The 25,430-nt window shown below is 40.8% G+C and overlaps 3 protein-coding genes across 6 annotated transcripts; 1 reads left to right on the top strand and 2 right to left on the bottom strand.

The window, feature by feature from the left end:
• Positions 1–1,185: 1,185 nt before the first annotated feature.
• On the bottom strand, positions 1,186–8,178 carry elovl4a (ELOVL fatty acid elongase 4a). 3 transcript variants are annotated; one of them, XM_028013465.1, is made up of 7 exons: positions 7,902–8,178; positions 6,880–6,955; positions 5,534–5,721; positions 5,362–5,442; positions 3,921–4,092; positions 2,698–2,825; positions 1,186–2,603 (listed from the first exon to the last, which is right to left on the bottom strand). In XM_028013465.1, the coding sequence occupies exons 2-7, from the start codon at positions 6,944–6,946 to the stop codon at positions 2,277–2,279; spliced, it is 963 nt and encodes a 320-aa protein (XP_027869266.1). In that variant the 5' UTR covers positions 6,947–6,955; positions 7,902–8,178; the 3' UTR covers positions 1,186–2,276. The 3 variants fall into 3 exon arrangements, with proteins under 3 accessions (XP_027869266.1, XP_027869265.1, XP_027869267.1); XM_028013464.1 differs by having other exon boundaries at positions 7,907–8,178; XM_028013466.1 differs by lacking the exon at positions 7,902–8,178 and having other exon boundaries at positions 6,807–6,905.
• On the top strand, positions 6,907–15,589 carry prelid3a (PRELI domain containing 3A). The gene is made up of 8 exons (XM_028013467.1): positions 6,907–6,973; positions 10,095–10,151; positions 11,437–11,605; positions 11,748–11,837; positions 12,016–12,086; positions 12,247–12,349; positions 13,405–13,481; positions 13,562–15,589. Exons 1-7 carry the CDS (start codon positions 6,912–6,914, stop codon positions 13,474–13,476), a joined length of 624 nt encoding a protein of 207 aa, XP_027869268.1. The 5' UTR covers positions 6,907–6,911; the 3' UTR covers positions 13,477–13,481; positions 13,562–15,589.
• Positions 15,590–17,159: 1,570 nt separating this feature from the next.
• fbxo32 (F-box protein 32) lies at positions 17,160–25,344 on the bottom strand. Of its 2 annotated transcripts, none has more exons than XM_028013462.1 (9): positions 25,099–25,344; positions 24,528–24,649; positions 23,612–23,661; positions 23,402–23,494; positions 20,649–20,742; positions 19,653–19,837; positions 19,391–19,573; positions 18,375–18,518; positions 17,160–18,289 (listed from the first exon to the last, which is right to left on the bottom strand). In XM_028013462.1, the coding sequence occupies exons 1-9, from the start codon at positions 25,209–25,211 to the stop codon at positions 18,200–18,202; spliced, it is 1,074 nt and encodes a 357-aa protein (XP_027869263.1). In that variant the 5' UTR covers positions 25,212–25,344; the 3' UTR covers positions 17,160–18,199. The 2 variants fall into 2 exon arrangements, with proteins under 2 accessions (XP_027869263.1, XP_027869264.1); XM_028013463.1 differs by lacking the exon at positions 25,099–25,344 and adding an exon at positions 24,933–25,081.
• Between the last annotated feature and the right edge of the window lie 86 nt (positions 25,345–25,430).

Below are 25,430 nucleotides of genomic sequence, written 5' to 3'. Positions count from 1 at the left end.
AGCTTAATTGCACTTCAGCAATTTTTATCGTATTAAATATTTTACAAAGTATTCCACAGCCTGTTTTAGAGAGCATGTTGATTCAATGTTTGTCTGCGGTGTTATAAAAATTCTTATGATAAAATTGTTAATTGCCGTGAATTATTTTAAAGGTTGACAATGCGTAGTATTTCCTGTAATAAAAATATAAAGATCCACTTACGTTTAACAAACACTATCAAATGACCAGCGCACCTTTTTCAATGAATCAAGGAATGGTTTTATTTCTAAAGGCAGGAAGTCAAAGTCTGTTCACAACTTTCAGTTGTACAGGGTTTGGATGTTTTGAAGATAGATTGTGTGAATTATTACATGTATTTTTCTAACCTGTAATATCACCTTGTGACCCAAGTAGTATTTGAAAAACAGTTTGAGAAACATTTTCTTCCATCATTAAGACTAGAGAACCAATGTTTCATCATATCATTCACAGATATTGCACTAAACTAATATGAAAAGTTTTTTTTTTTAATGAAAAAGTCCAATCCGCTATTACAATAAATGATTTAAACGCGGGGATTCAGCGTCTTGTTTATGAAATTTCAGCTTGCGATAGCTGTGTTGCTACAGTGCCCTCTAGTGTTCGTGAAAATGTATTGCGCTACACAAAATCTAGACGGGTAAATACGTTGTACAGTTGTAAGTTGTTTATTTTAATTAAATTTAAAGAAAGTTCAAAGATATGATTCAAAAAGAAAAGCAAAAAATAAAAATAAACATTAGCCATGTGCCACGCATAAATGTCCACTCTTAAATGAGCGGAGTACAAAATATCACAATGAAATATGTACATCACAAAAATTAGACAAGTACACAGACGATCACGCTCAACTAGATGGAAACAGGTATTTACATAAGATTAAATATTTGATAATAAATAATAATAAATGCATTGGCTGATTGCTGATATAGAGCCGATGTACACTGTATCTGACAGGCAATGCAAAGTTGTTGTTTTTTTTCTTTTCCTTAAAGTAAAATAACGTACCTGTCACCAGCTCTAGTTTTAAATAGAAGACAGACTTGGACTGAAAAGAGGGAAAGGGCTGCCCGCCTCTTTCAATCCGAGTCTTTTGTAGATAAATTTACATTCAACTTAGCTCAGGGCATGAAAGGAAGCCTGAGCGTTTGGCTGCAAACAGAAGAGAAGCTCAAAGATATTTTATTAGAAGAGAAGCAGTGCTAAAAGGTAGTCACAGAGACCCAAAATCCGTGTAAACGCAAAAGCGAACCCAGAACCGCGACGTCGCCTTCCTTCCCGGTTCCAAGACAAAACCGCGAGATGAGGAAAATTTATAATATAAAAAAAAAAAAGACAGGAAAACATGTCAAACGACAAAAATCCACCCGTTTTTCTGTCAACAGGGGGGGACAGAGAATCTCATCAGAGAACATTGGTAACATTTCATCACATGACAAACAAGTATGGATATACAAAAATCAGTTCTAGTGATATACAGACAAAGCAGACGATCGTTATCCCGCCTGGTGAGCAAAGACGGAACCTCATCCCGCTCTCGTTTCTTTTTTTGTTTCTATGTACATTTTTACTCTTTGCTGCGTGTAAATAGATGGCATTCTCAAAGTTAGATTCCCCACATGAAAGTGAACAGTGATTTAAAAAAAAAAAAAAAACACATCTAAACAAATAAATCTAAAGATGTCTCATTTTCAACGAGCTTGGAAAAGGAGGACAAAACGACATTGTTGTCATTTTTATAGCTAAAAAGACGATGAACAAACAAACTCTAAGTTCAAGTAGAAACTGAAACGTTTGTGCGTGTGTTGCCATCTGTATTCCTGTCTCATTACAGTGTTTGCTATTTACAGCCTCAGACTTCCTCTGAAGGAGCTGCTGCGGCACCGCCGAGATGGATCCGTGAGACGTTTCCTTCTCATTCTCTATGTCGGGGAAACTTAATGCTCCTTTTCGTACCAGATCTAAACCACGATAAAAAAGACAGAATAATACGATATATCCAAACCCCCCTCGACAATATTTTTGGGTTATTAGTGGCCATCTCGCGTCTGACCTTTGACCCCTACTGTTAGACAGATCAATTTCCTCCCACAGAAGATCTCTTTTTTTTAAAATTATTTTTATCAAGAACAACTCAGGTCGACATGACTTAAAGAAATAAACCTTACCCGAACACGTCCGTCTAAATCCTCCTCAAATTAAGTGTTTCATGTTTCGAGTAGAGACCCCAGCCCACCTTTCGCCTCACCTCCCCTGTCTAATCTCTTTTAGCACGTCCTTTCCTCTTTCTCCTGCCAGAGTTCTCCTGGGGCTTCTCCTCTTTGCTCCCCATCAGCGGCGCTCCGTTGGCGGCTCGGCTCAGGCCGTTCAGGTTGCCGTTGGGGACGGCCTTGCCCGCCTTCGAAGAGGAGGCGGCGTCGCGGCGTGCGGGGTGCTGGCGGCGGTATGTCTGGTAGTAGAAGTTGCCGAACAGGACGATGAAGGTGATGGCGTAGCAGATGAGGGAGTAGTGCATCCAGTGGGGGAAGTCGCAGTTGACGTACAGCGACAGGGCGGTGTGGCCGATGGTGACGTGGAACTGGACCTGAGGCGTTTGTTTAAAAAAATCCATTACTCTAAAAAAAATAAAATGAAATCCAACCTACATATTCTTTCCCCAAAAGGCCTTTGTTTCTTACCATCTGAATGATGGTCAAGTACTTTTTCCACCACAGGTACTTTTGGATCTTCGGTCCACAGGAGGCCAAGCCGTAATACAGATACATCAAGACGTGGATCAGTGCATTCATGTGTGCACCAAAGAATGCTGCAGGGACATAAGCAAAGTAAAGTCAGGGTATCTATGAACACTTCTTGTTCTTTTCCATTAACGCAACAAAGAGTTTTAGTACAACTTCAGCAAAAGGCCCCTTTGGAGCAGAGTTCATTTAGACAGCATATTTTATTTGAAACTGAGTCGAAGTATTTTAATTGGAATTTGATTTCATTTTGATCACAATTAGCCATTTCTTATCATTTTAGTTTTAGCCTAGTTCTAGTCAACTAATTTCTTAAGGCCTCATATCTCTGTGGAAGTATTTTTTATATCTGATGACATGTATAACAAAGGATGGAATTGAATTAAAGTTAAGCTTCACTCTAAAGCAAATAGATTTTGTATTATCTTTTGAAACATTTTTAGATTAAGTCTGGCTATTTTCCCCCCAACTTTTCCACCCGATATGACTGAATTTTGTCTCTCTTCAGTATTTTTGTTGCGTTTTATTCATTTACAAAAACATTAGTCATTTCACAGCTCTATTCAGACAGGTCAGTATAGTCCTGTTTTAATGATTGGATGAGTTATATTAGTAACGTGGGATGTTGTTTTACAGTAATCTACTCAATTAGATCTCCAAGCTTTTATTTTGGAGAATATCTTCAAGGTTCATTTTCAAAACTCAACATAATCCCCTTCTCATGTCTGGTTCAGTTTCATGATTAACGTAATATCCTGTTGCTGTAATATATCCCACAAAATGCTGAGGCTTTTGTTTTGAAGAGCAATCTTGAATTCATTTTGAAAAATCAACACGATTTTTTTTTCTAGATTAGTTTAGTTCCATTAGTAATGTTTAACCTATGTGTCGCAATCATAAACGCTACAAAAACTTTTATTTTGAAGAGTGACCATCATTTTGAAAGGCCAACATACTGAATTTTTCACAATTTGTTGAGCTCCGTTTGCAACTCCACGTCTTCCTCCGCAGCGATCTACTAAGTCAAATACTGACGCTTTAAGTTTGAAGAAGCTTTTTAGTCATTATTTTTAAAAGCTCGACATAATCATTACTTATGAATTGCTTAAAAAGTGTGGATTTTGCATTAACTGCAAAAACTCGTGACGTTGTGAGCAACTCACACTGTCCTCCGGCCACCCACTTGATGCCGATCCACCAGAGCGTGAACATGGTGCAGTGGTGGTAGACGTGCAGGAAGGTGACCTGGTTGAACTTTTTCCTCAGAATGAAAAACACTGTGTCCAGGTACTCAATGCCTTTGGAGATGAAATACCACCAGAGAGCTCCTGCCACCTGTCTCCCACAGCAACACGTGGCGAATCAGGGAGGTGAAGGTAAAAAACACTTGAACACAAACGGAGCTAAAGCGATAACAAATGCAGACTGTATTCAGAGATCCCGACTTTAATAAAACTGGAAGCCAAACGTGTGTGAGGGAAACGTGTTTCTGTTTCCCTCTCATCTTTGACATCCTAACCTCGGCGTAAACATGAGAACAATGTGCTCACGGGTTCTGTGTCAAGCTTGTATCTATGTCATGGAGCAACAGAGAGTGAGGTGAAACAGAACACCAACTCCTCCGTCGGCTCTCGCGCTCTTCCGCAGTCCAGCTGAACGGACGCTAATCGGGTTTCCAACGCCAGAAAGTGAAGTGACAATGAGAGGCTCGCGTTGGCCATCCTAATCACTTTTGGTACATTAGAACTTTGTATGCAGCAAATGTCAAAACATGTGCAAAAATTAGTCCTAGATACCTTTTAGAAACTTTGTCAAGCTTGCAAGTAAGTTATTCAACAGTTGGAATGAATTCTGAGAGACTAAATGTACTCTGTATTCAAAACTGTTTGACCTTTTGTGGCAGCTTAAAACTTCAGTGCATGCAGTTATATTCTAAGGTGGGAGAATTAAAAGATTGTATATTTTTTAGAAATAAAAAAATTTCAGAAGTGTAAGCATGCATTTGTGTTTGGCCTAGCTGAGTCGATACATCTTGCCCAACGTACAAAATGCTATTACAGACGGAAAACTGACGGGGCACAACATCTCGACAATGAAGTGGAGTAAATTCTGAGAAATCCTGGAAGGAAAACTTGAAACATATTCATGTTGTGAGGATGACCCTGTAAAACCCCTGACCTAAACCCCAGTAGGGGAAAGAGGGGGAATTTGATGCTCTGTCTGGACTCAAGATGTTTTGCGAAGAAAAATGGGCTAATTCCTCTGGATCTTTAAAGATGCTATAGACATACCACTAAAGACTTAGCAAGTCTTGCCAATAGACACAACTTTTTTATTTGCAAAATCATTCTGAAAACCAATGATCCATTTTCTTCCATTTTACTCTATATTATATGTGTGTGCGTGTGTGGGGGTGTGCATGTGTGTGTGTGTGTATGACAATAAATCTTAATAAAAACTCTGAGAATTGTGGTAGAAGTGTAACAACATGTAGAATAGAGGTGGGAATACATTAGCAAGATACAGTATTTTGTAAGATAGCGTGCATGTGGTTGGTTTTAAAGAAAAAATGTTTTTCAGCTTTCAAGACTCCACAACACTCACCCTAACTTCATTCGGATCGTCAGAGTAGTCCACAGGTTGACATATGTAACTGTACTGTGCTGCCCGAGCTGCCATAAAGAGCTGAAAGAACAAAGAGAGCAAAAGGCTCATCATCGCTGCGCAATACCAATTTTCGGCTAAATCTGTTTCAACAAAAATGGGTAGCATGTACCTCTTTAAAGATGAAGAAGTTGAGGAAGACCATGCTGAAGTTGTAAACAATGAGCGTCTTGCGGAGCTGGAAAGACTCTCTGTTCTTCATGTATTTGGGGCCCAGCCAGAGGAAGAGCAGATAGGAGCTGCTGATAGCCAGCGTGGGGAGCGGGTTGTCCATCAGAGGCCATTTCTCCACTCGCTTATCTGCAGGACACACATTCCCGCTTACACATAAAGCATGCTAAATGCTAAATGTTCACATTATAGGACCTGCTGTCAGAAAGCTTACAGGAGGTTTCTTTTTTTTTTTTTCCTCCCCATCTTTCTTACAGTAACATAAGATTTAATTTCAGTGCCATCACCAGCTGATTTCCTCCAAGCATGAACCAAGTCTGAAAGCTGAAGCTTTAGACGTTGTCCTTGAGAAAATAACAGTGACGTGTGTCACAGACTCATTTTACATTTTTAGCAGCACAAGACGATATTTGAGAAGTCCGCCATAAAGTTTCTTGAGCATCACGTCTTCAACAAGTCAGCCATTGTATTGTTCTTTCTATAATAAATAATTACAATGTTGAGGATAAGTTCAGTAGTAAAACCAAACCAGTCTAGGTCGTATTTGCTTTTTATGAAAACTTAGCAGCAGCTATGATATTTTTACCAGATACCAATGTGTCTCCCAATAAATTTAACTGACCTCTTTTGTAAATTTAAACACAAACATTGAGACGCATTGATAGCCAGGTTACTGAATGGGTCAGTTCTGCCATCTCTTCACCTGATTTTTTTTTTTTTTCCCCCATTTAAATAACTTTTCCCTGCAGCCTGCCTCTTGTGTTCACTTTAAAATATATCTGCTTTAAAGAACCAGCCTAAAAATAATTAATGATTTCCTCCTGTATTTTAACTAAACACCATCTAATTTGTGACTGTAAGCATCACATTAAGTTTACTTTGTTCACATTATATTTTGTAAATATCCCACACAGCAAAAAAAAACAAACAACAACAACAAAAAAACGTTTCTAATTTACGGAATACGGTAAAATTATGGCAACCACAGTTGCCGGTATTTTACCGTAAATTAGAAACGGTTTTTATTTGCGGTGCAGATTTCAACAATGACTTTCCAGGGCCAACGGGTTTTGGGGGTTTCAAAATATATCCACTTAAACCCAATCATATTCATACACCTGACAAAGCCCCAGCATTAACTTCTTTTTTTCCCAAAAAATCTTTCAGTGGGTTCTTTATGACTCTTTTGGGTCAATCAAATCAAACCTACACACCTGCACATTCACAAAACAGAATCTCTATCATGGATCCCACCCTCGGAGCCGGCAACATGCTGCTCAGTATTACCTGCAATAGTCAGGGTCCATTTGTAGAACTCTATGGTGTCGTTTATTAAATGCTTGACAATCTCCATGGTAACGACCTGCAATCAAAGAGACGGGTAAGAAAATTTTTTTAGCTTAGCTCATAATCTGCTGAGTCTGAAGAGCAGTCGTTGCCAATGTCGCGCTGAATCTAATCGTTTGGTTCCTTCTGTTTTCCATTTGCGTTGTTCTCAAATAGTAACCCGTTAATAGGTGTCCGATAGTCAAAGGCAATCAGGTGGTCTTTTTAATAAGGCTGTTGTCCCACGAGGCTCTGATTGATGACCCACAGACTTCACTGCGCACACGGGAACCCCGGTCTGCAGAGCGCATGTGTCAGCGCATCTCTGGCCTAAACACGACCACCAGCGGGAGGAGAGAAAGGGTTTGGGGTGGAGGGTGGTTGTGTCAGGCTCCAGTAAAACAGATCATATCCCGACAAGTCAAACTGGAAAAAAAAACAAAAAAAAAACACTGCGTAGCACACACAAGGGGCTTCTTCTTTTTTTTTTTTTGGTTCACCAAAAAAAAAAAAAAAAAAAAAAAGAATCAGCCCTTTCCTCCTCCTCTCCCGAGCGGATCAAGCGCTACTGCAGCATCTGCCATCCACCATGCGCTCTACCGATAAACTAAGCACAGGATCCTCATCACCATCTGAATAAACGGGTGGCAAAGTCATATTATATGTTTGGCTCATATATATTGAAGGAGCTTTATTGTATGTCTTAGAATTTACATTCAGCGGGAGGCAGCGCGGCCTTAAAACTGCAATACAGGAGCAGGCCTGCTTCCAATCTGATTCCCTTACATTTCATCCCAGAGTGACCAAAAGCTTAAACTTCCGAATCAAAACAAACGGTCTATATATAGTTTTTATTATTATTATTATTATTATTATTATTATTATTTTTCACTATTTTGCCTATGTGTGTGAAGCACGCATTAAAACACAATAACAGTCGGTCTCGCCTTCTGTTGCCCTGCGCCTGTAGGGATGCTCTTTACCTTACCGCGCGGCTGCTTTCTGAAATCCCTCTGATATTACAGTCAGCGCAAGGTCACGCAGATGCAGCTGGAAACGCTACTGTTTGCCGATCCCGCTCAGAGCAAACTATTGAATCTGCACCCAGAGTGAAATGGACGGGGCCGCTGGTCCAACAGCGAATTTCTCCTCAAGGTACCATCCTATCCTCCAATGCGAGGCTGCTTCTAAGAATTGCAGACCCGTGGAAGGGGAGGGAAAGTCACACACCCTCCTATCTTACACTTCCGGTTTATTTTTCAAAAGAATGCACAGGCGTTTGTTGGAAATAATAAAAAATAGAGGCGCCTAAAGCTGCTTGTTAGGTGGTTGAGATACAGAGCCTTTTTATGATGAAATCTGAAACTCTCTGAATCCATTTTATTATACTATCACTGTGTCTCACTGGGTTGTTTCTTGTGTTACGGTTTTTAGGCGACTTATTCGTATTTGAAGGACTTAGAGAAAGATCCTTGAGAAGTATTGTCAAGAAAGATGAAGTGTCACGCATCTCAGGGTTGTGCACTTGGATCCTTTTCAGTTTTTATTGCAGATTTTAAGTCTGAGGGATGCCGTCTGCACCCATAGTGCGACTTTAATACCCATACCATGTTGGTATCCAGTTTCATATTAATACATGAGGTGATTTAAAGTGTTTTATAGGGAGAACAAGGGAACAGAGATGAATTACCAGATGATACATCAAAAAGACAGACTAGGCATCCAAAGAGAGCACATTACTCACAGTTTAGCTTCTCTTCATTAGTTAGGGGTAATTTTTTTACTTGATTATAAGATCTTGTTGATGACTAACAGTTTACACCAATGTATACCTCTCTGATCTCCTAACACCATAAGTCCCTGGCCAAATAAATTCCTCATCCAAAGCCATGTTGGTTGTGCTATGCTCTCATCTGACAACCAAAGAGGTTTGATATTTTTGGACCTTGCAGAATTGATCTGCAGCAATCTCCCAAGGGAGATAAACTTGCTAAATACATTTTTTTTTCCTTTTAAATAATTTTTAAATGCATATTTTATTTACCATCAGATTTTTTTTTCTGCGCTACCAAACAGTTTTTGGGTATTTCTTTAGTTTAATTTAGTCTTTTGAGTTAACAGTTTGTAAACACTTGTTAATCTGTGTTTTGTTACTTGATTTAATCTCCTTCAACTCTGTAGGAAAAAGATCATTTTTACAGCCATATGTAAAAAACATTGGAAATCCAACTCTTTTTCTTAAGTAGAAAGAATTTTTATTTAATTTATTTTGATCTTATATTATATAATAAATAATAATAATTGTGATATTTAGTTAAGGGTTTCATCGTTCAGGACAATGCTTTTGTCAATTTAAGGTCCAGATTTTAGTATTAGAAATGTTTGTGTGTGTGGGTGGGGGTGGGCGTGCGTGTGTATCACTAGTGACCTTTTATATTTTTATTTTTTTATTATTATTTGAAGGTCGTTTGATGAATTTCCGGTGCGGTTCGTGTTGTCCTTGAGTGACTTGACACCGCGCGCCTCTTTTCTTCCACTCGTGCCGGGCTGAGTGAGGGAGAGGGAGTGAAGATGCTATGCGCATGCGCACAAAGGGAGGCGGATGCAGCAGCAAAGCATCAGCTGCATCACGTCAGCCGGACGGCGCAGACAGGAAGGAGCAGTGGGGCAGTTGTCCGCGGGTTCACCACAGTAAAAGTATCGCGACGTCGTTTTACTGGGATGAACATCATTCAGAGCTGTAGCCGCATCACGCGTGGTTGATATCCGTCTGTTTTTTGAATCCAAATGATATTTCTGGGCTTGACATTTCAATAAAACGTTGATTAAAGAGGCCAGCGACGTTTTATTTTGGCACTGCTGAGTAGAATGCCGCATGTTACTCGGTGACTCTTGACACTTAGTTAATCGGCTCCTGCACCGGCTCTTTCCCCAGCCATTCTTTATCCCTTTATCTGTTTTCTGGCTGTGAATCAGCAGAGGATTTTTGCGCAGCTTTTACACGGCCCAGACATGACAGGAACCACGGTGATGGATCCTCTGGGCTCGTCTCATTGCCTGTCGTGAGCTCATCCACAGCTTTTCAGGCCCGGTCCCAACATCTCGGATCTATTTCCTTATGTGATGGTAATGATGGTCCGATAAGGTGTAGTTTTGGATTTTCTTTTTTCCAACAGTGAGGAGAACACGATCCCTGGTATGATGAAGATTTGGAGCACCGAGCATATTTTCAGGTTGGCACCGCTGAGATTTGTTGTTTGGAGCTTTATTAAAGCAGGTTGAATCTGTATGTTATTGTAGTTCTGCGATTGTGAAATATGTAGCTTCATAATTATTGTTTTTCAGTCAATAAGTCCTGTTTGACCAATGGGCAGTGGCGGTTTTTGCATTAATGATGCCCTGGGCAAGCCCCTCCTTCTGAACCAAAAAAGGGAATCCATATTGGCAACAAAACAAAGAAGCAACAACAAAATAAACCTACTTTTATAAATACATTGCAGACCAGGAAACCCCTGGCAGAGCTGGAGTTTTCCAGATGATGTGACCCAGTCATCCAGTTGTTACAATTTGACTCTGCATGGGCCAAAGTGTACAGGCAATTTGTGAAACTTGCTCAAATCCCTACACTCATCTAAATTGTTCCTGATTTTAACAGAACAGCTTTTAAGACACAATGTTCACTTGCTGACTAATGGGATAGTCACGGGAGGCGATGTCGCTACCTCTCCATTCATTTCCTATGGAACCTGAGTGATGAGGCGACAATTTGCCCACCTCCTGTCAAGTGGCGGACAAAATTTGTGCGTGTGAAATTTCGTGCTCGTACATATGGAGGTGCACAGGTGGGCAAGCGACGCAACACAAGAAAGTTGAAAAATGTTCAACTTTTGACGGCGCCATCGCTATTGTGTCTCGTGTGTTGGGATCACCCCAAATGGTGGAAAACTGTCACTTTTCACTGTCATTTGTCACTCTCTGAGGCTGTAACAGAGCCCGCCCACTAACATGTGTCATGACTAATGAACAATCATTTTTGTTAACGTCACCTCTCAATGGACGTAATGTTATCTCTGATCCCTTTTGAAAAAACATAGCAAAGCTGCTGCAAATAACATGATCTGGATTTGAAGTATGTTGCACAAATCTTGCAAGCTCTTCCTTAGCATCCTGATTTGTTGTGGTGCATCCCGGACGAGCCCCCAAAGATGTGATAGCAGGGAAAAGGAAAATTTAGTTTGGTTTATTTTGGATATTTGATATTATAAAAAGGAGAAAATGGGTATATACAGGGCAAGGCTGCCATCTTGGTAACATAAACATTACCCAAAGATGGACAAAAGCATCAGAGACTTGTGAATGTTATAGATGTGCTTGCATCATTTTATGTAACACAGGTAGATTGAATTCTTTTTTTTTTTCCTTCAACACAGAGCAAATCCTATTTTGTCCCACAAAAGCACATATTTGATGTCTTCCATCTTCTAGCTTCTGACTAATTATGCCCCGATTCGTGTGCAGTTACCCGTGGGAGACTGTGATCAAAGCTGCCATGAGGAAATACCCCAACCCCATGAATCCCAATGTGGTTGGCGTGGATGTGCTGGATCGCAGTCTGGACTCAGAGGGACGCCTTCACAGCCACAGACTCCTCAGCACAGAGTGGGGGCTACCGTCTATTGTACGAGCGGTCAGTCAAAACCACAGAGATGTTCAGAAACATATCTACATTTAGGTCATAAACAGGGAGTTAAGTCACGATCAACATTAGTCCTATCACTGTTCTTGAAGCATCTTCCCTCAAACTGGCTTGATTATTTATGTGTGTGTAGATACTGGGGACCAACCACACACAGACATACGTGAAGGAGCATTCTATAGTCGACCCAGAGGTGAAAAAGATGGAGTTGTGCTCAACAAATGTGAGTCAGTACCAACATTTTTTTCAGAAATATCCTCCCTTTGAACTTGAAAATCTGCCAATCTGAGTGGGCGCACTGTGGCATAGTTTGCACCTCTTTGCAATCATTATTTCTCCAGTATAAAAATGTATATAAATGTCGCAGTTGTAACATATTTTGAATAAATTGCATCCCCCAGATTACTCTCACCAACCTGATATCCGTAGATGAGAGGCTTGTTTACACACCACACCCAGAAAACCCAGAGGTGTAAGTGATCGTCTCTCCATTTTTCGCTTAATTTCTTGAAGATTGTTGTCAGAGAGTGCATGTTACACAAAGTTTAGGACGAAAATAAGATGCGACATCGTCCAAGATGTCACAGTGACCATGCTTGATCTTTCTGCATGTGTCCGTGTCTGCTCCGCAGTACTGTACTGACACAGGAAGCCATCATCACGGTGAAGGGAGTCAGTCTGAGCAGCTACCTGGAGGGCCTGATGGTCAGGAGCATGTCTGCCAACGCCCGGAAGGTAAGACGAAAATAAATCCTTTTTATTTATAGTTTCTCTTTGAATGAAGGCCTTTAGTTAAATACTGCCTTGCAGAAGCATTCACATCCTTTGCATTGTTCATATCTTGTAACGCTACAACCAAAAACTTTATGTTTGTTATTGGGATTGTATGTAATAGAGCAACAGAATGTGTCACATATTTGTAAAATTGAAAGACAAGAGTCTGGAGACACGGTTTGCAAAACTCAAAAGCCTGATATTCATTTATTCAGGCTTTGAATATTCAGTCCTGCCACTGATTTAAAAATTGGATTTAGGTCTGTGACAGGAGGCTTTTTCCACAGTTCCCAACAATCAGCTCGCAAGAATGTTGTGCATCAAGTTGTTTTGTTGAAAAGATTTGCTGGACAGATAAGTCAATCATCCTGCTCTTGAAGCAAAAATGTTCACAAAACAGTGATTATTTTGGAAGAAGAAAAACAAAGAACCCTTCTCCAATGAGGGTGGATGGATCATGGTTTGGACATTTTTCATAACCAGATGCACACGGAGCATTTTTTTAAAAATTTTATGCAGATGCTTATAAATGCAGTAACATACTCCTGGCAAACGTGGCGCTATTTTATGAACAAACTGAAAATGACTCCTGCAGTTTTGAGACGATCTTAAGCATAATTTCCACAGAGAGGTGTAAGATGAACATGGCTCTCACAGTTTTCCAGTTTTAATATCTTTTCATCACTAGACACTCACACTGTGTGCAGGAGAGCTAAATAATCCTGCTGAGATAGGCGTCTGTTGCTTGATGAAAATGTCCACACGAGAACTGGAAGATTTAACTTGAACTAAAAATGAGAATTTTTAGAAAGGGTGATACTTGTCACTTCATTACATGAAACAATAAAGATGTGTTATCCTAACCCCTATGACTTTTGCGTACATATAAAGTCATGTTTTGGTTACTTTGCTTTTTGCAGCAACACTTTAGATGCCAGAGAAGGGAACATTAATATTCATAGCATTTCTTACAGTATTTTGTATGTTTGTGCTCATTGTCTTTTGTCGATCCTTAGGGCTGGGACGCTATTGAGTGGGTGATTCAGAACTCTGAAGGGGACAATGTACCACTCTGTGACATTTACTAACACTGGTAACTCTCCCTTCCTTTAGACATTTTCTACTGGATCCCCAAAAGAAAGCATAAAACATGTTCTGTTATTCGTACCGTAGGACTCCAGATCCACTGACGACTGCTTTCCTCAGCTGCTCCTCCAACCTGAAAGGGCATGTGGGGAGAGTCTCAACATCTTCCGGTCCTCTGCAGATGGTTCTTTCATGTGAAGGAAACTAAACGTTTGCCATAGCAGAAACAGTTCTTGAAACTTTCTGGGACTGCGTTGCCAGGTTTGGCGGTTGTGACTCATTTCTAGCTCATCATTTATAATCCAATAACGGTTAAACCACATGGCAACAAAACAGAGACTTGTGTCAACTAAAACAAACTTAGCAGACTTTGCTATCTTGAATGTCAATATTGTACTTATGAAGTGACACTTTAAGAAAAATCCTCAACATAGAAGACGGACGCAACAAGGAGGTACACACCACTGTTTTGTTTTTCTTAAACAAGGTGCAGTGTATTGTTATTATGCAACTGTCTCAAAGGCTTTATTTGGACTAGTTTGATACTATATGAAAACTCCTACAGTGGGAAACGGGTTAAAATATGGAGACGTTACTGGTGCTTATTTTGTGTTACACTGGACAAAAATGTTATATTACGGATTGGGCATGGTTTACATTTGTTGCATTAGTTTCAGTCCTGGATCGCCAATATTTTTCATGTGCAACATCAGCTTTATATGTCAGTCTTCAGCAACATTAAGCATTTCCTAGTGTTAAAGTGTAGCCACGCCAGCGTCAGTGTTTTGGTTCTGATTAGCTTGGATCACGTTGCGACCAGCGTCACTGGATAACATGAGGCAAGCTCACTAATAAGATGGTGGCCAGAGAACTCCATCTTTGTCTTATCTAATAGTATTTATTCAAAAAGAAACTACTTCTCCAAAATTGACACTCGACTGAATTTTGCAGCTGCTCGGACAATCCAATCGTTTCCCATACAAAATAAATATGATTAGATAAGACAAAGAAGGACCCATTTGGCCACAATGACAAAAAGTAGCCAAGATGGTGCATTCGTAACTGAAAACACTGCAAGCAGGGTGGTGGTACCATCATGCTGTGGGACTGATTTGCCCCTCCTCCCCCACTGGTATTTTTATGCAACTGTCGGAAGACGTGATCTTCGAATTATTCAACTATGTCTTGACACAACACCCAAATGTCCGAATTGGACACCGTTGAATGTTCTGTTAAAGGTAGTTTTAAAATGGCTAGAACAGCTTAGCATTAAGCCTCGGCACAATTAAAAAATGGATAGGATGCATTTAAAAGCTAACTCTGTCTCAGGAAATCCACCAGTTTGAGTGGTCAAATATTCCTCCTGAATAATAAATTTAACGCTTATCGATTATAATCAAGTTGAAAGGCAGATTATTTTAAGATCACCTTTGTAGAGTCACACCAATACAGCTTAGATTATGCACCATCCCAGGGGATATGTTGAAAATAGAACAATATGTGGTCATCCAGGTCTGAAACCAACATGGAAAGTACAAATCTTGCACAATTTTGCAAAACATGAAGGACTTTGGAGAAAAAAAAGATATGATGGATCTAAAAAAAAAAAAAAACGGTTATGAATGAAATACCGGACTGTACCATCAACATTGCCTTCATCTGATATTTAACACCAATGAGCGTTTTGGAAACTTACCAAGAACAGGTGAAGAGGAAGACACGGTGGTGTTCAAGGTGGGCAAATGTTCGCAGTTAACTGGCCTTAAAGCGACACCAGTGTTTTGGTTTCATGCCTTTGCCAGTCATACACCTCATGCTTCCAAACGACGCGCTTATCCATAGATGCAACCTACGTATCCTGGAGACCAGGAGCAGTACTGTATGTGCAGGTGATGCACACTGTGACTGACTAATGTGCTAAAACATGTTTCTGGATAGCAGTAAATATAGCATATTTGTATAAATTATATTTTAAAAATGTATTTAGTGAATGCTACTGCTTTCATTTTGTGTTGCATAGAAAAAAAAATTGTATACTTTTTTGTTTTGAAGCGCAACCTTTGCCTGGCTGCAATGCAAGAGACGCTAAAATAATTAAAGCAGAAGTGAAAACGATGAGTGACGTTTGATCGAAACCGGCCTGTCGTTTCGAAAAGATAATGAGTTCCAATTTTACTGAAATATAAAACAGTTGTTCACACATAAAAATAAAAACAAAGCAAGTATGAACACTGACCCAAAGCCAAACTGATGGTTTGACTATAAAATAGTGAAAAAGTGTAAGCCAAAGGCCACACCAGACAGGTCAGTGAGAACGTAGAGATGAAATGAGACTGAAACTGAGCTGCTTGCTTACAAGGAAAAGTCTGCATGTGGCTGAAAACTAGCAGCACACGTCACCCTAAACACACCACCCCCATCGCTGTTCTTAAGCAAACATACGGCTACAATGTACCGGTAGATTAGATTAGGGGCAGCCCAGTAATTCATGCAACAGGAGGACCAACCAAATAGTGTGTGCGTAGGAACGAACATACCTGTCAGAAGCCTGACACAAAAAGATACTTTTTTTACTTAAAGTATCTTTTGTTATTGATCTCATGTAATATTCAAGTTTTGAATATTACATTCAAAACTTTCCATTGTCTGTAGTGATACTGTAGGTGTTAAAACACTCCAAAGTCCAATTGAGAATTTGCAGGAAAAGGTTGAAAATGTTTATCGATGCCGTCCTTCCAGTCTGACTGAGATGGAGCTGTTATTTGACAAAGAACGGCAAGTGAAGTTTATGGTTCTGACATCGGGTGTGATGAGCTCGAGTGTGTTAAAAATTCAAAAAAGCGCGTATTTGGGTGTTCGTTTCGATTAGGGAGACTCGACTCGCTGATTCCTCTCCGAATCAGCGACATTAGATGCATCGACATACAGTAGATGACACAAGGTTAAAACAGCGACCAAGACTAACGGGACGTTATAACTGCTGGAGAGATACAGGAGAGACTGTGTGGGGGTGTGTGTGTGTGTGTATGTGTCTTGGGAATGTCTGTGCTCCATTCCAGAGTTATCTGCTGGCTCCACAGAGATTAGCACATCTCTGCAGCATAAAAGCCTGACCCAGTCATCCCAACTTGACCCGCAGAGTGTCGCAGATAAATAGAATACGCCTCCACAGACGTATGAGCACAGTCTTCTGAATGACAGGTTTCCTACCTCAGTAAGAGCAATAAAATCTTTTGCAAGCCACAAAGTTTGAAATGTTTTGTGACGGAGTGAAATAATAGTATAAAAATCAAAAAACTGCAATACTATTTTTTTTTTTTTTTTTTGGTGTCAAAGCTTATGTCAAATATTTGCAACACATCCGTTTTGATAATGGCCCTCATATCTGAACCCAAAAAGTAGTGCTTAAAAAAGGAAACATGTCTAATATTTTTGCATTGTTTTAAAAATAAAAAAAATAAAAAATTGGACAACCACAATATGCTTACTGAACAGCAACACCTATCAATTCAGTGCTACAGTTCCCCCTTTGGCCGATAGATGGCACACTTTTGCCGTTACAAACTACTTCTAAAGCCAGTTCAACGCCGATAAGTCCCATGTTTTCAACCACAGAATGAAGTGTTTGGTTATTAAACTTTGCATAATACTGATGAATTCATGTTTTTAAGTAAGCTCTCAGTCCTACAAAACAGAAAGCACTGATCAGTTTATTTATTAAACAAAAACAGACTGCATTGCATAGCATGTACATCGTTCCTCAAAGTCTGAGCAGTGACAAAGGCCCCTTTCACACTCAAAACGTCCACTTCTTTAAACCTAAAGTGTGAAAGTTCAACCAGTCACCAAAAGTCTCAAGAAATAAATATGTAAATAACACAATCAGTTGGGTGTTTGAAAACATGCAGGAGTCTTCACAAAAAAAAAAAAGTTAAACATCGACCTTTGGTTTCAGAGCGTCGCACCTTAATTAACTCCTCCGTAAAATTAAACACAGAAAAAATATAACAACAACAATCAGGGTTTAGAAAAGATGCAAACAAGACAGACATTTTGCCGGTATTGCTTCAAGTTTTGTAAAGGCACACCACAGTTACACTGGCTTTGGTTACGTTTGGTAATACTGCACTTAGCTGCTGCTATGACTGCCAAAGCAGAATAAAAGAAAACATAACAAATCAATATAAAAGTGAAAAAGCATAAAAACAAAACATCTGGCTTCTCTTTCTTGTATGCATTTCCGCCTCCCAATTAAAGCAGACCGCAGCTCCACATGAAACATATTGCACCTTCCCAAGAATGGAGGCCTTTTAACATCACTACTTTAATCCCTTTCCGATTTAATAAAAAAAGTTAACTATTAAATTTTAACAAAAATAGAACTTAAATCTCACAAAGAAGGGAATAGACCATATTAAAACTATAAACTTCAGCCAAATATTCATTTCCTCCCCCCCTCCTCACTACAGTCTTTTCATTCTCCATCACATTCAATCACTTTCAAATGCTTCATTTGATCTCATCCAAATATTCAAACCAAATAAAATTGCATAGTCGTCCACAGCCTGCGTCCTCTCCAGGTCCGTGCAAATAAATGTACATCCAGGACAAGATGAAACAAGAAAAAAAATAATCTATGTACAAGAACAGTATGTACAGTCCAGTCCGTACTTCTGGAGTTTTCTGAAGAAGTAGGGGAGTGTGTGTGTGTGTGTGTTGCAGAGATCAGAAATTAAACAGATCGATAAAGTCCTGAGGTGAGAGGGATGTGGTGCAGCTTTCGGGGTTGTTGGCCGTGCAGGGATGGTTCGTATCCTAAGAACAAAAGCGGAGACAGACGTTAGACGGCGAGTCAAAACGCTTCCTTTGCTCCGAATCAGAGTGGAAGACGGAGATGTACCTTCCAGAAGAGGATGTGGCAGTGTGTGCAGAGGTGCAGGGTGTCGCTGTACTGCTCTCTGTGAGGATAGCAGCGGCTCAGCTTGAAGTACATCTTCTTCCACTCCAGGTGACCCTTCTCTGACACCATCAGACGCTTGCGGATCTAAAAGGAGGAATGCAGACTGCTTAAAGAAAACGTGAAAAGATTCACAGCTACAAAAACCCAGGAGGAAGTTGGTAGTAGTCTTAAGATATTTTTTGCCAAACTACATACATGTTGAATGTAGAGAACCAGGAGGAACCTGCAATGCTTTGGTAAAGACTCTGGACTCCTTTACTATCTTTCTGATGAAGGATTTCCCGTCTTTGCCTGTCAGTGTATTGTTTTAATAAGATCACCAATACAGCCAACCTTCCACTAAAGGTTACAATATAAACTGCAATGCATGGAGGACGGATCCTGACAATACGCAGTAAGCATAGAAATAAATTGATCGGGTAATTCATGTGCCAAATATTGAATCCAATAGAGAACGTATTTGATTAGTGTGACATATTTGTTTATTAATTTAATAATCGTTTAATTTTCCACTTTATTTCCATTCTTGATTTTATTAGTTTTCTTTTTTTTGGAGTCATTTTTTCCTTATTGTTCCAATATTTATCTCTTTTTACCGTGACCTTTTTAATGCATCTATTTATTTTCTCCTGTATTGCCGCCGTCCATTAGTCAGGTCAAATTTATTTACACAACTCTTTACAAACAGTATGCAACTGCACCAAAGAGAGCAGAAGATCAAACACAAATCCCCAATGTAAATAATAAAATACTAAAAACAAAATAAGTAAAACAACTAAAGAAGGAATAAAATGGTAGATTTTATTAAATGCTGTAGTATAAAAATAAGTTTTAAGTTTCTGTTTATCTGCGAACTGGCCCACAAACGACTTTATCAGACTGTTTATTTCCATGTCAGAACCCGTCCTCCATACCAATGCCAGTCAAATGTTTTCCTCCCCTCGTCGTCTTGGTACCTGTCTGTCTGTGAAGTGGTACTGGCAGAGTTTCTTCCACAGCAGGCGGTCCTCCGTCAGGGCGCCCAGCTCCGGACACACCTGGCCCAGGCTGACCAGGTCCCTGCCGTCCGTCAGCCGCTGCATGATGTTCAGCTGCAGACTGGCAGGCAGGTCGGTCAGCGCCAGGCCTGTGGCTGCAGGCTGCAGGAGGGCGAGACGCGTTAGAAACAGAGTCGTGACCGCAACCGTGTCGGGATGTGCGACGCAGACAGTTGCTCACTCTGTTGATCTGGATGTTGTCCAGCCGCTGCTGCCACTGCAGGATGTTGTCCATGCGGTGGACCCAGATGTTGATGTTCCCCACCAGCACCGACTTGCCCATGTCCTGAACGAGGCCGCACAGCGACACGTACAGCGTCTGCAGCAGCTCTTTGATGGGACGGACATTCTGCTGGTCGTTGAGAACTGAAACGGATCATTAATCGTGATGTTAAAAAAGATAAATAATTCAAATCTTTAGGATGCTCTTTAGGATGTTGCATGGAAATTCAATAGTATAGTTTGAATCTGAAGCTAAAAATAAAAAAAACAACAGATTTTTAACTACAGATCGCAGCCACTCATTTTAGAGTGGCTGCGATCTTCTCAGTTGCATGTATGCGATTTGGCCAGAAGGTTTTGCGACGCTCCCCAAACAACCGAAGTCTGTTTAGCTGAAGGAACATTTAGTTTACACTGCAGCTTGCAGAGGGGTCTGCTGACTGTCAGGGATCTACACAGCGAAGTTAGAGAGCCAAGTCCAAGCTGTCCTGGCTCATTTTCTCACCTACAATAATAAACACAAAAGAAATTCTTCACAACCCATGTTTTGTCGCACTTTAAGCACAAACTTTAATGTATTTTGATAGTCAAGTCTCCACCCAGGTTGATGCTTCTCATAACCCCATTTCACCACAATTACAGCTGCTGCTTGTGGCTGTAATGCGATAAAAACAGTAAACCTTTCAAGAGGTGACACTTCCGCAAATTCCTTTGAAGTAACTTCGCTTCACTTATTGCCTTTAAGAAATACATGGAGTCACTTTGAAGCAGGTCAAAAATAGTCAAGATAAATTCTAAGAGATACAGATACAAGGAAACGGAAAAGGGCAAAGAGGGAAAGTAGATTTTCACGTTTGCTTGTGCGACGTTTTTTACTAATGTTCCCCCCCACCCCGAGAGACCCAAGTGCACGGATGTACACACACACACGCACCAGAGGCGTGACGGGGCTCACCTTTCTGAACAACCCTCTCCAGAATATTCATGTAGTTTTTCTGCGCCACGCCGCTGAGCGAGGGGAGCTGCGACTTGGCAATAAGCTCCAGGAGCTGCAGCAGAAAAAGAAAAAATAGAATCATAAATTTCTCCCCGTCAGCCTCCGAGACGCTCTGTTCCACCGCCTCCTTACTTTGTGTTTAGTAAGGCTGCTGGATTCTTAGAAAAACAAATTCCACGCTTGAACATTTGTAACAAAACTGGGAGCTGTCCACCTGGTTATTGCTCTCGACTAAAGGACCATTAGCCTCAGCTCTGATTTGTTTTGATCAGTCGCCTTGCGGAGGTGAAGCTTCTAGAAGAGTGTTGGGCAACAGCCTAGACTGGAGTCAACAACGTTGGCTGATGAAAACATAAGCTTGAAGTTATTTGACCCCTGATCATCCAGCCTTGCGAACTAGCCGACTCACTTCTCAGAGTGTGTGTGTGTGTGTGTGTGTGTGTAGTTGTTGCCACTGGCTCACAGACAAACAGTGGGATAAAGAGAGGCTCGACTGTCATCTGACAGGTGCTGTGACGTCATGGAGAAACTCAAATTAGAGCCATGTTCAGATCTGACCCAAAACATCCGAGGCATAAACAGAAAAGTTAGCCACTTTTTGTCCCATAACGTTGATGTCAGATTTAGTTTTACGGGCTCCTAATGTAGCAAAAGTGTTTTTATAACAAATTGTAGATTTGGCAGATTCAAACTTTCCACATGCCATTCTTCTTCATTCCTAATACCCCTTCTTTTCGTTGCTCAGAAGAGTTCAGTCGGGCAGAACGGCGTGTGCTTCCGCATCCACTTTCTGACCCCTATGCACGCCGTTTCTATGGAGATAAACTAGACCCGTAATGCAGATTGCAAAAACCTCAAGTACTTTTGGTTTTAACCAAACTTTGGGTTAGAAGTAATCTTAAACTTAATTTCTCTCTCACCATATTTCAGATTCATACAAAACTTTTCAGCTAAAGGAGTGGGGCCATTAGATGACAAGAAATACATGACCAATCACCAAATTTAATTATCAACATTCTATATATACACAATTACTATTTGAGAAAACAACCCCAGACTTCCAATTGACATTTGTAGTTTTAGTCGATACACATCTAGGAATTAAAGTTAAAAAGCATTTAAGAACTATTATAGTCGATGTCAAAAGAGCCAAATGTAGCTTTTAAAAGGTTTAGTTTGATTCATTTAGTTTGTCCGACTTGGAAACAAAGAATCTCATCTGTGCTGAACAAGAAGATGATCTGTGTAACTGAGAACGAGTTAAACGAACCCTAAAATGTCATCAGATGGCGAGGAGCGGTGACCCGGCTCCGACACCGGCTGGATGCTAGAGTTACACTCTTATTGTTCTGTGGGCCTAACACACGGCTATCTAGAACCCGCTCAAAACCAGACAGCTCCAGAACTACTTGTGGCCGAGCAAAAGAACCCTGCCGATTTGAATCAATGACAAACAAAATCAGAACCGTCATGTTAATGACTTTTTCTCAGCTAAATCTTTAAATTCTGCGAGTTTGAGATTAATTGGGATGAAACTTGAGTAAGCAGTAATGAGGCAAACAATCAACTTATGACTAATTGCTGATTAAAGGTTTATTGGATCAAAATGACTTCCAGTCAATTAAGAATGTCAGCTCAGATCTTTCAGCGTTGTAGTTTGGGCGCCATCCAGAAGAGGGCACCACTAGTACTCTTGAGCAGAGCCTGCTGGTATAGAAACAAAGAAGGAGGCGCCATACCAGAACTGGAAAGAGAAACGGTCCGGTATGGGACATAAAATGTACTTATGCGGTTCTGTTTTGAAATAAACAGTCGAGAAGTTTCTTAATTTATCACCATAATACAAGAAATCATTAGAATATATTTGTTTGCTTCTTTTTTTATTATTCTCCATATTATAAAAAAATGTAGCATTTTGCTATGGATCCTCTTGATACAAAACTCGGGTTTTTAAGAAAATGGCCTCTTATACATTAATCGTCAGTCAATCGATTCAGTCTCCTTTAAATCAACGTATAAATCGATAACTTGCATCCCCAGTAAGCAGGCAAACTGCACCAGTGACCGATGAGAATGAGACCAAAACCAGACGGGACAGAGGAGACAGCAGGCCTAATCGGGTAGATTCGAGTGTGTGTACGTGTCTAGGGGTCTGAATCACCTGACGAGCATCAGGTCTGATTTCATAAACTCCTGACGGGGGTTCACACCTCACCGCACCGCACAGCTGTCACAAACGTCCTCACGCCTCCTCCCCCCACTGCACAGCACAGGGTGACACTTCATGTTCACATAACGGGTAAAGAGGGGGGAGGCAGTGTGCAACAGCATCAAGAAGGGGGAAAAAAGTGGAAATGAAACAAAATTTTCTGCACTAATGTAACAAGGATGAGCCGTTTGCCATTCCTAGTGTAAACCTTGACGGTTTGTGTGGGAAATAAAAATGAGTTTGAGAAAAACAGACCCAGATTTTTTATAAAATCCCTGTTTGAAGTAGATGTAGGGGATGACGGGGAGTTTTCAGTAATCATAAATAACGCAAACTTTCCTCAGTATCATCACCACAGTCTGCAGAGCCTTGATAAGAGCCACCCTGTTTAACTTTAACCCTCCCCCGGCCCTGTTCTCAGCCTGACGACAAAAAAACACCTCCCCTGGCAAACACAAAGAGACAGAAGCGACTAAAAAGCAAAGAAAAGAGGAGGACTCACTCTGACAACGTAATTAAATCTCCTCGTGTCCTTGATGGCGCTGGAGAAATCCAAGCGGTTGAAGGCCTCTCCCAGCGTACAATATCCATGGCGCTGGGAGAATTTAATTATCAGAGTATTAGGCTGCAATCCTGCGCAAGAGCGCCGAGTTGTGTACATTAGCAACTGTGATTGCGAAAGTTGATAGAGAGCTAATTGAGGCGGTCTTACCTCCTTGGTGCTTCCTTTGTGAACATAAATCCACTTTTCCCTATGGAAATCTGGAAGACGGAGAGAAACCAGGAAGAAAGTGTTTTACGTTAGTGGCCTTGCTTATGAGAGCTGCTAATAAGCTCTGGGATAAATGCACGAGCACGCGACGCAAATAAGATACAGTTTCAGAGCTGGTGTAGTTGTTGACAAAATGGTAATGAAATGCTCCAAATTTAGAGATGCAGCAAGCACGCTTTTCACAGCCGGTACAGATTTCTGGTTGCCGGTTTTATTTCTAAAGGACTAGAACACATAAAATAATGTACTACTGCTTCTGGGGATAAATAACAAGAGATCACATTGGGATTAAAGTAAATATCTTTAACTTTTGAGGCTGAGATTTATGCCCTTTGTTCTTGGAAGTCCGAAAATCCGGGTTCCATGTCAGAAAAGGGGGGGTAAAAAAAATGCTTTGTTGGCTGGAAAAACTGAAACTCTATAAAAAGTCAGCATCCTGTATAGTTGCAGAAAACAAACCAAAAAAAAAAAAACTGATTGAAGCTGCAGGTATAAACTCGTCGCATTAAACCAGTAGTGCTAAATTCATATCAAATCCCACCGGAGTGTCCCTGCTAATCCTAGACCTGAGCTCCGGCTTCAAGGCAAATCGAATGAACCAATCTATAAATTATCTACTTTACCATTGTGGAAAAAAAAGAAAACAAAGTGCAGCCTCTGATCTGGTGATATTGTTAGACACAGTATATTTTGAATGTTTCGATTTCTGGCTGAACAACTTGTGCGCCGCTGTATCAAAATTAAATAAAAGGGGAAAAACAAAAAGCCCTGACACATTCTGCTTCTGATCTGGACCGCATTTCTCGCGCCTTATTACACAACTCATTTATTCTGGTCTCTCTTCGCAGGAACTCACAGGGGACCTTGGCGTTGTTGTTCATCAGATCCTTTTTCCTCTTCTTGGCAGACATCTCATAGCTGAGCGAGAGCAGCAGGTTCTCCTTGTTGAAACACTCCGGCTCGTTGTCCTTGCAGAAGCTGGGGAGGGGAACAGAGTTCACATGTGAGCCACACAAAAGTGAAGAGAATGATGCAGAAGTTAATTCTGACTGGATGCAACGCTGGCCCATGATCAAATGTGGATTTTTTATTTTTTGGGGGGGTGTGTGTTTTAGAAAGCGAATGCTGTTATTTTGGAAAGTGGCCAGGTTCAGCAGACGTTTGTTAATCCCCTGACTTGTTGTCAGGTTATTATTAGCTCGGTGATTAGCCTGAAAAGGAACTTGGCAACCAGAGAGAAAAAACACTGATGGAAACTTACACGAAGGCCCCTCACTCTGCCTTTTGTTTGCAATGCAGTTTGGACCCGTTTCAAAACATCTCCCTCATCTTCCTCCCCCGCCCCGTCATATTTCTAACACTAAGCAACAAACTAACTCTGTCAAGACTGCTACATTTTCTCAGGCCAGGCCGTTCAAACAACCAACCTCTCCACAGAGACGTTGTTGTTTTTGTCGTCTGCTGTCCTCCTTTTCCATCCTTCATCGGTTTTCACCCAGTTCTGACCCGGTGACCTCCAGTCCTGTCCGAGAAAAGGCATGTCGGCTTGGTTACTAACAGCCGCACGTCGAAGAGAAAAGCCGTAGAAAGACACGCAGGCCTCTGCTTGGCTAAACTGAGCGTTCCTGCTTAATGTTAAGTGCGTTTGTGTGCTTGTGTTGACTCTGCGCAGCTCGCCTTTTATCCTCCGACTCAGAACCCGGAAGCAGCGAAGCTCCGCCCACTTTGGAAACTTCCTCGCAACACGTGGCTTTGTTTA

This window comes from Xiphophorus couchianus, chromosome 3 (assembly GCF_001444195.1).
Source record: "Xiphophorus couchianus chromosome 3, X_couchianus-1.0, whole genome shotgun sequence".
Classification (NCBI taxonomy): domain Eukaryota; kingdom Metazoa; phylum Chordata; class Actinopteri; order Cyprinodontiformes; family Poeciliidae; genus Xiphophorus; species Xiphophorus couchianus.
The sequence above is the reverse complement of the archived record's forward strand: the minus strand, read 5'-3'. Positions and strand labels throughout refer to the sequence as shown.

Bases quoted from the DNA above. Each gene is read 5' to 3' on its own strand.
- elovl4a (XM_028013465.1), bottom strand. From the start codon at position 6,946: ATGGAGATTGTCAAGCATTTAATAAACGACACCATAGAGTTCTACAAA. The intron at 5,722-6,879 runs GTAATACTGAGC...TGTGTCCTGCAG, and splicing joins ATGGACCCTGACTATTGCAG to ATAAGCGAGTGGAGAAATGG. The intron at 2,826-3,920 runs GTGAGTTGCTCA...ATGTCCCTGCAG, and splicing joins GTGGGTGGCCGGAGGACAGT to CATTCTTTGGTGCACACATG.
- fbxo32 (XM_028013462.1), bottom strand. From the start codon at position 25,211: ATGCCTTTTCTCGGACAGGACTGGAGGTCACCGGGTCAGAACTGGGTG. The intron at 23,495-23,611 runs GTAAGACCGCCT...AAATTCTCCCAG, and splicing joins ACAAAGGAAGCACCAAGGAG to CGCCATGGATATTGTACGCT. The intron at 19,838-20,648 runs GTGAGCCCCGTC...GATCCGTTTCAG, and splicing joins GGAGAGGGTTGTTCAGAAAG to TTCTCAACGACCAGCAGAAT.
- prelid3a (XM_028013467.1), top strand. From the start codon at position 6,912: ATGGTGTCGTTTATTAAATGCTTGACAATCTCCATGGTAACGACCTGC. The intron at 11,838-12,015 runs GTGAGTCAGTAC...TGCATCCCCCAG, and splicing joins TGGAGTTGTGCTCAACAAAT to ATTACTCTCACCAACCTGAT. The intron at 12,350-13,404 runs GTAAGACGAAAA...GTCGATCCTTAG, and splicing joins TGTCTGCCAACGCCCGGAAG to GGCTGGGACGCTATTGAGTG.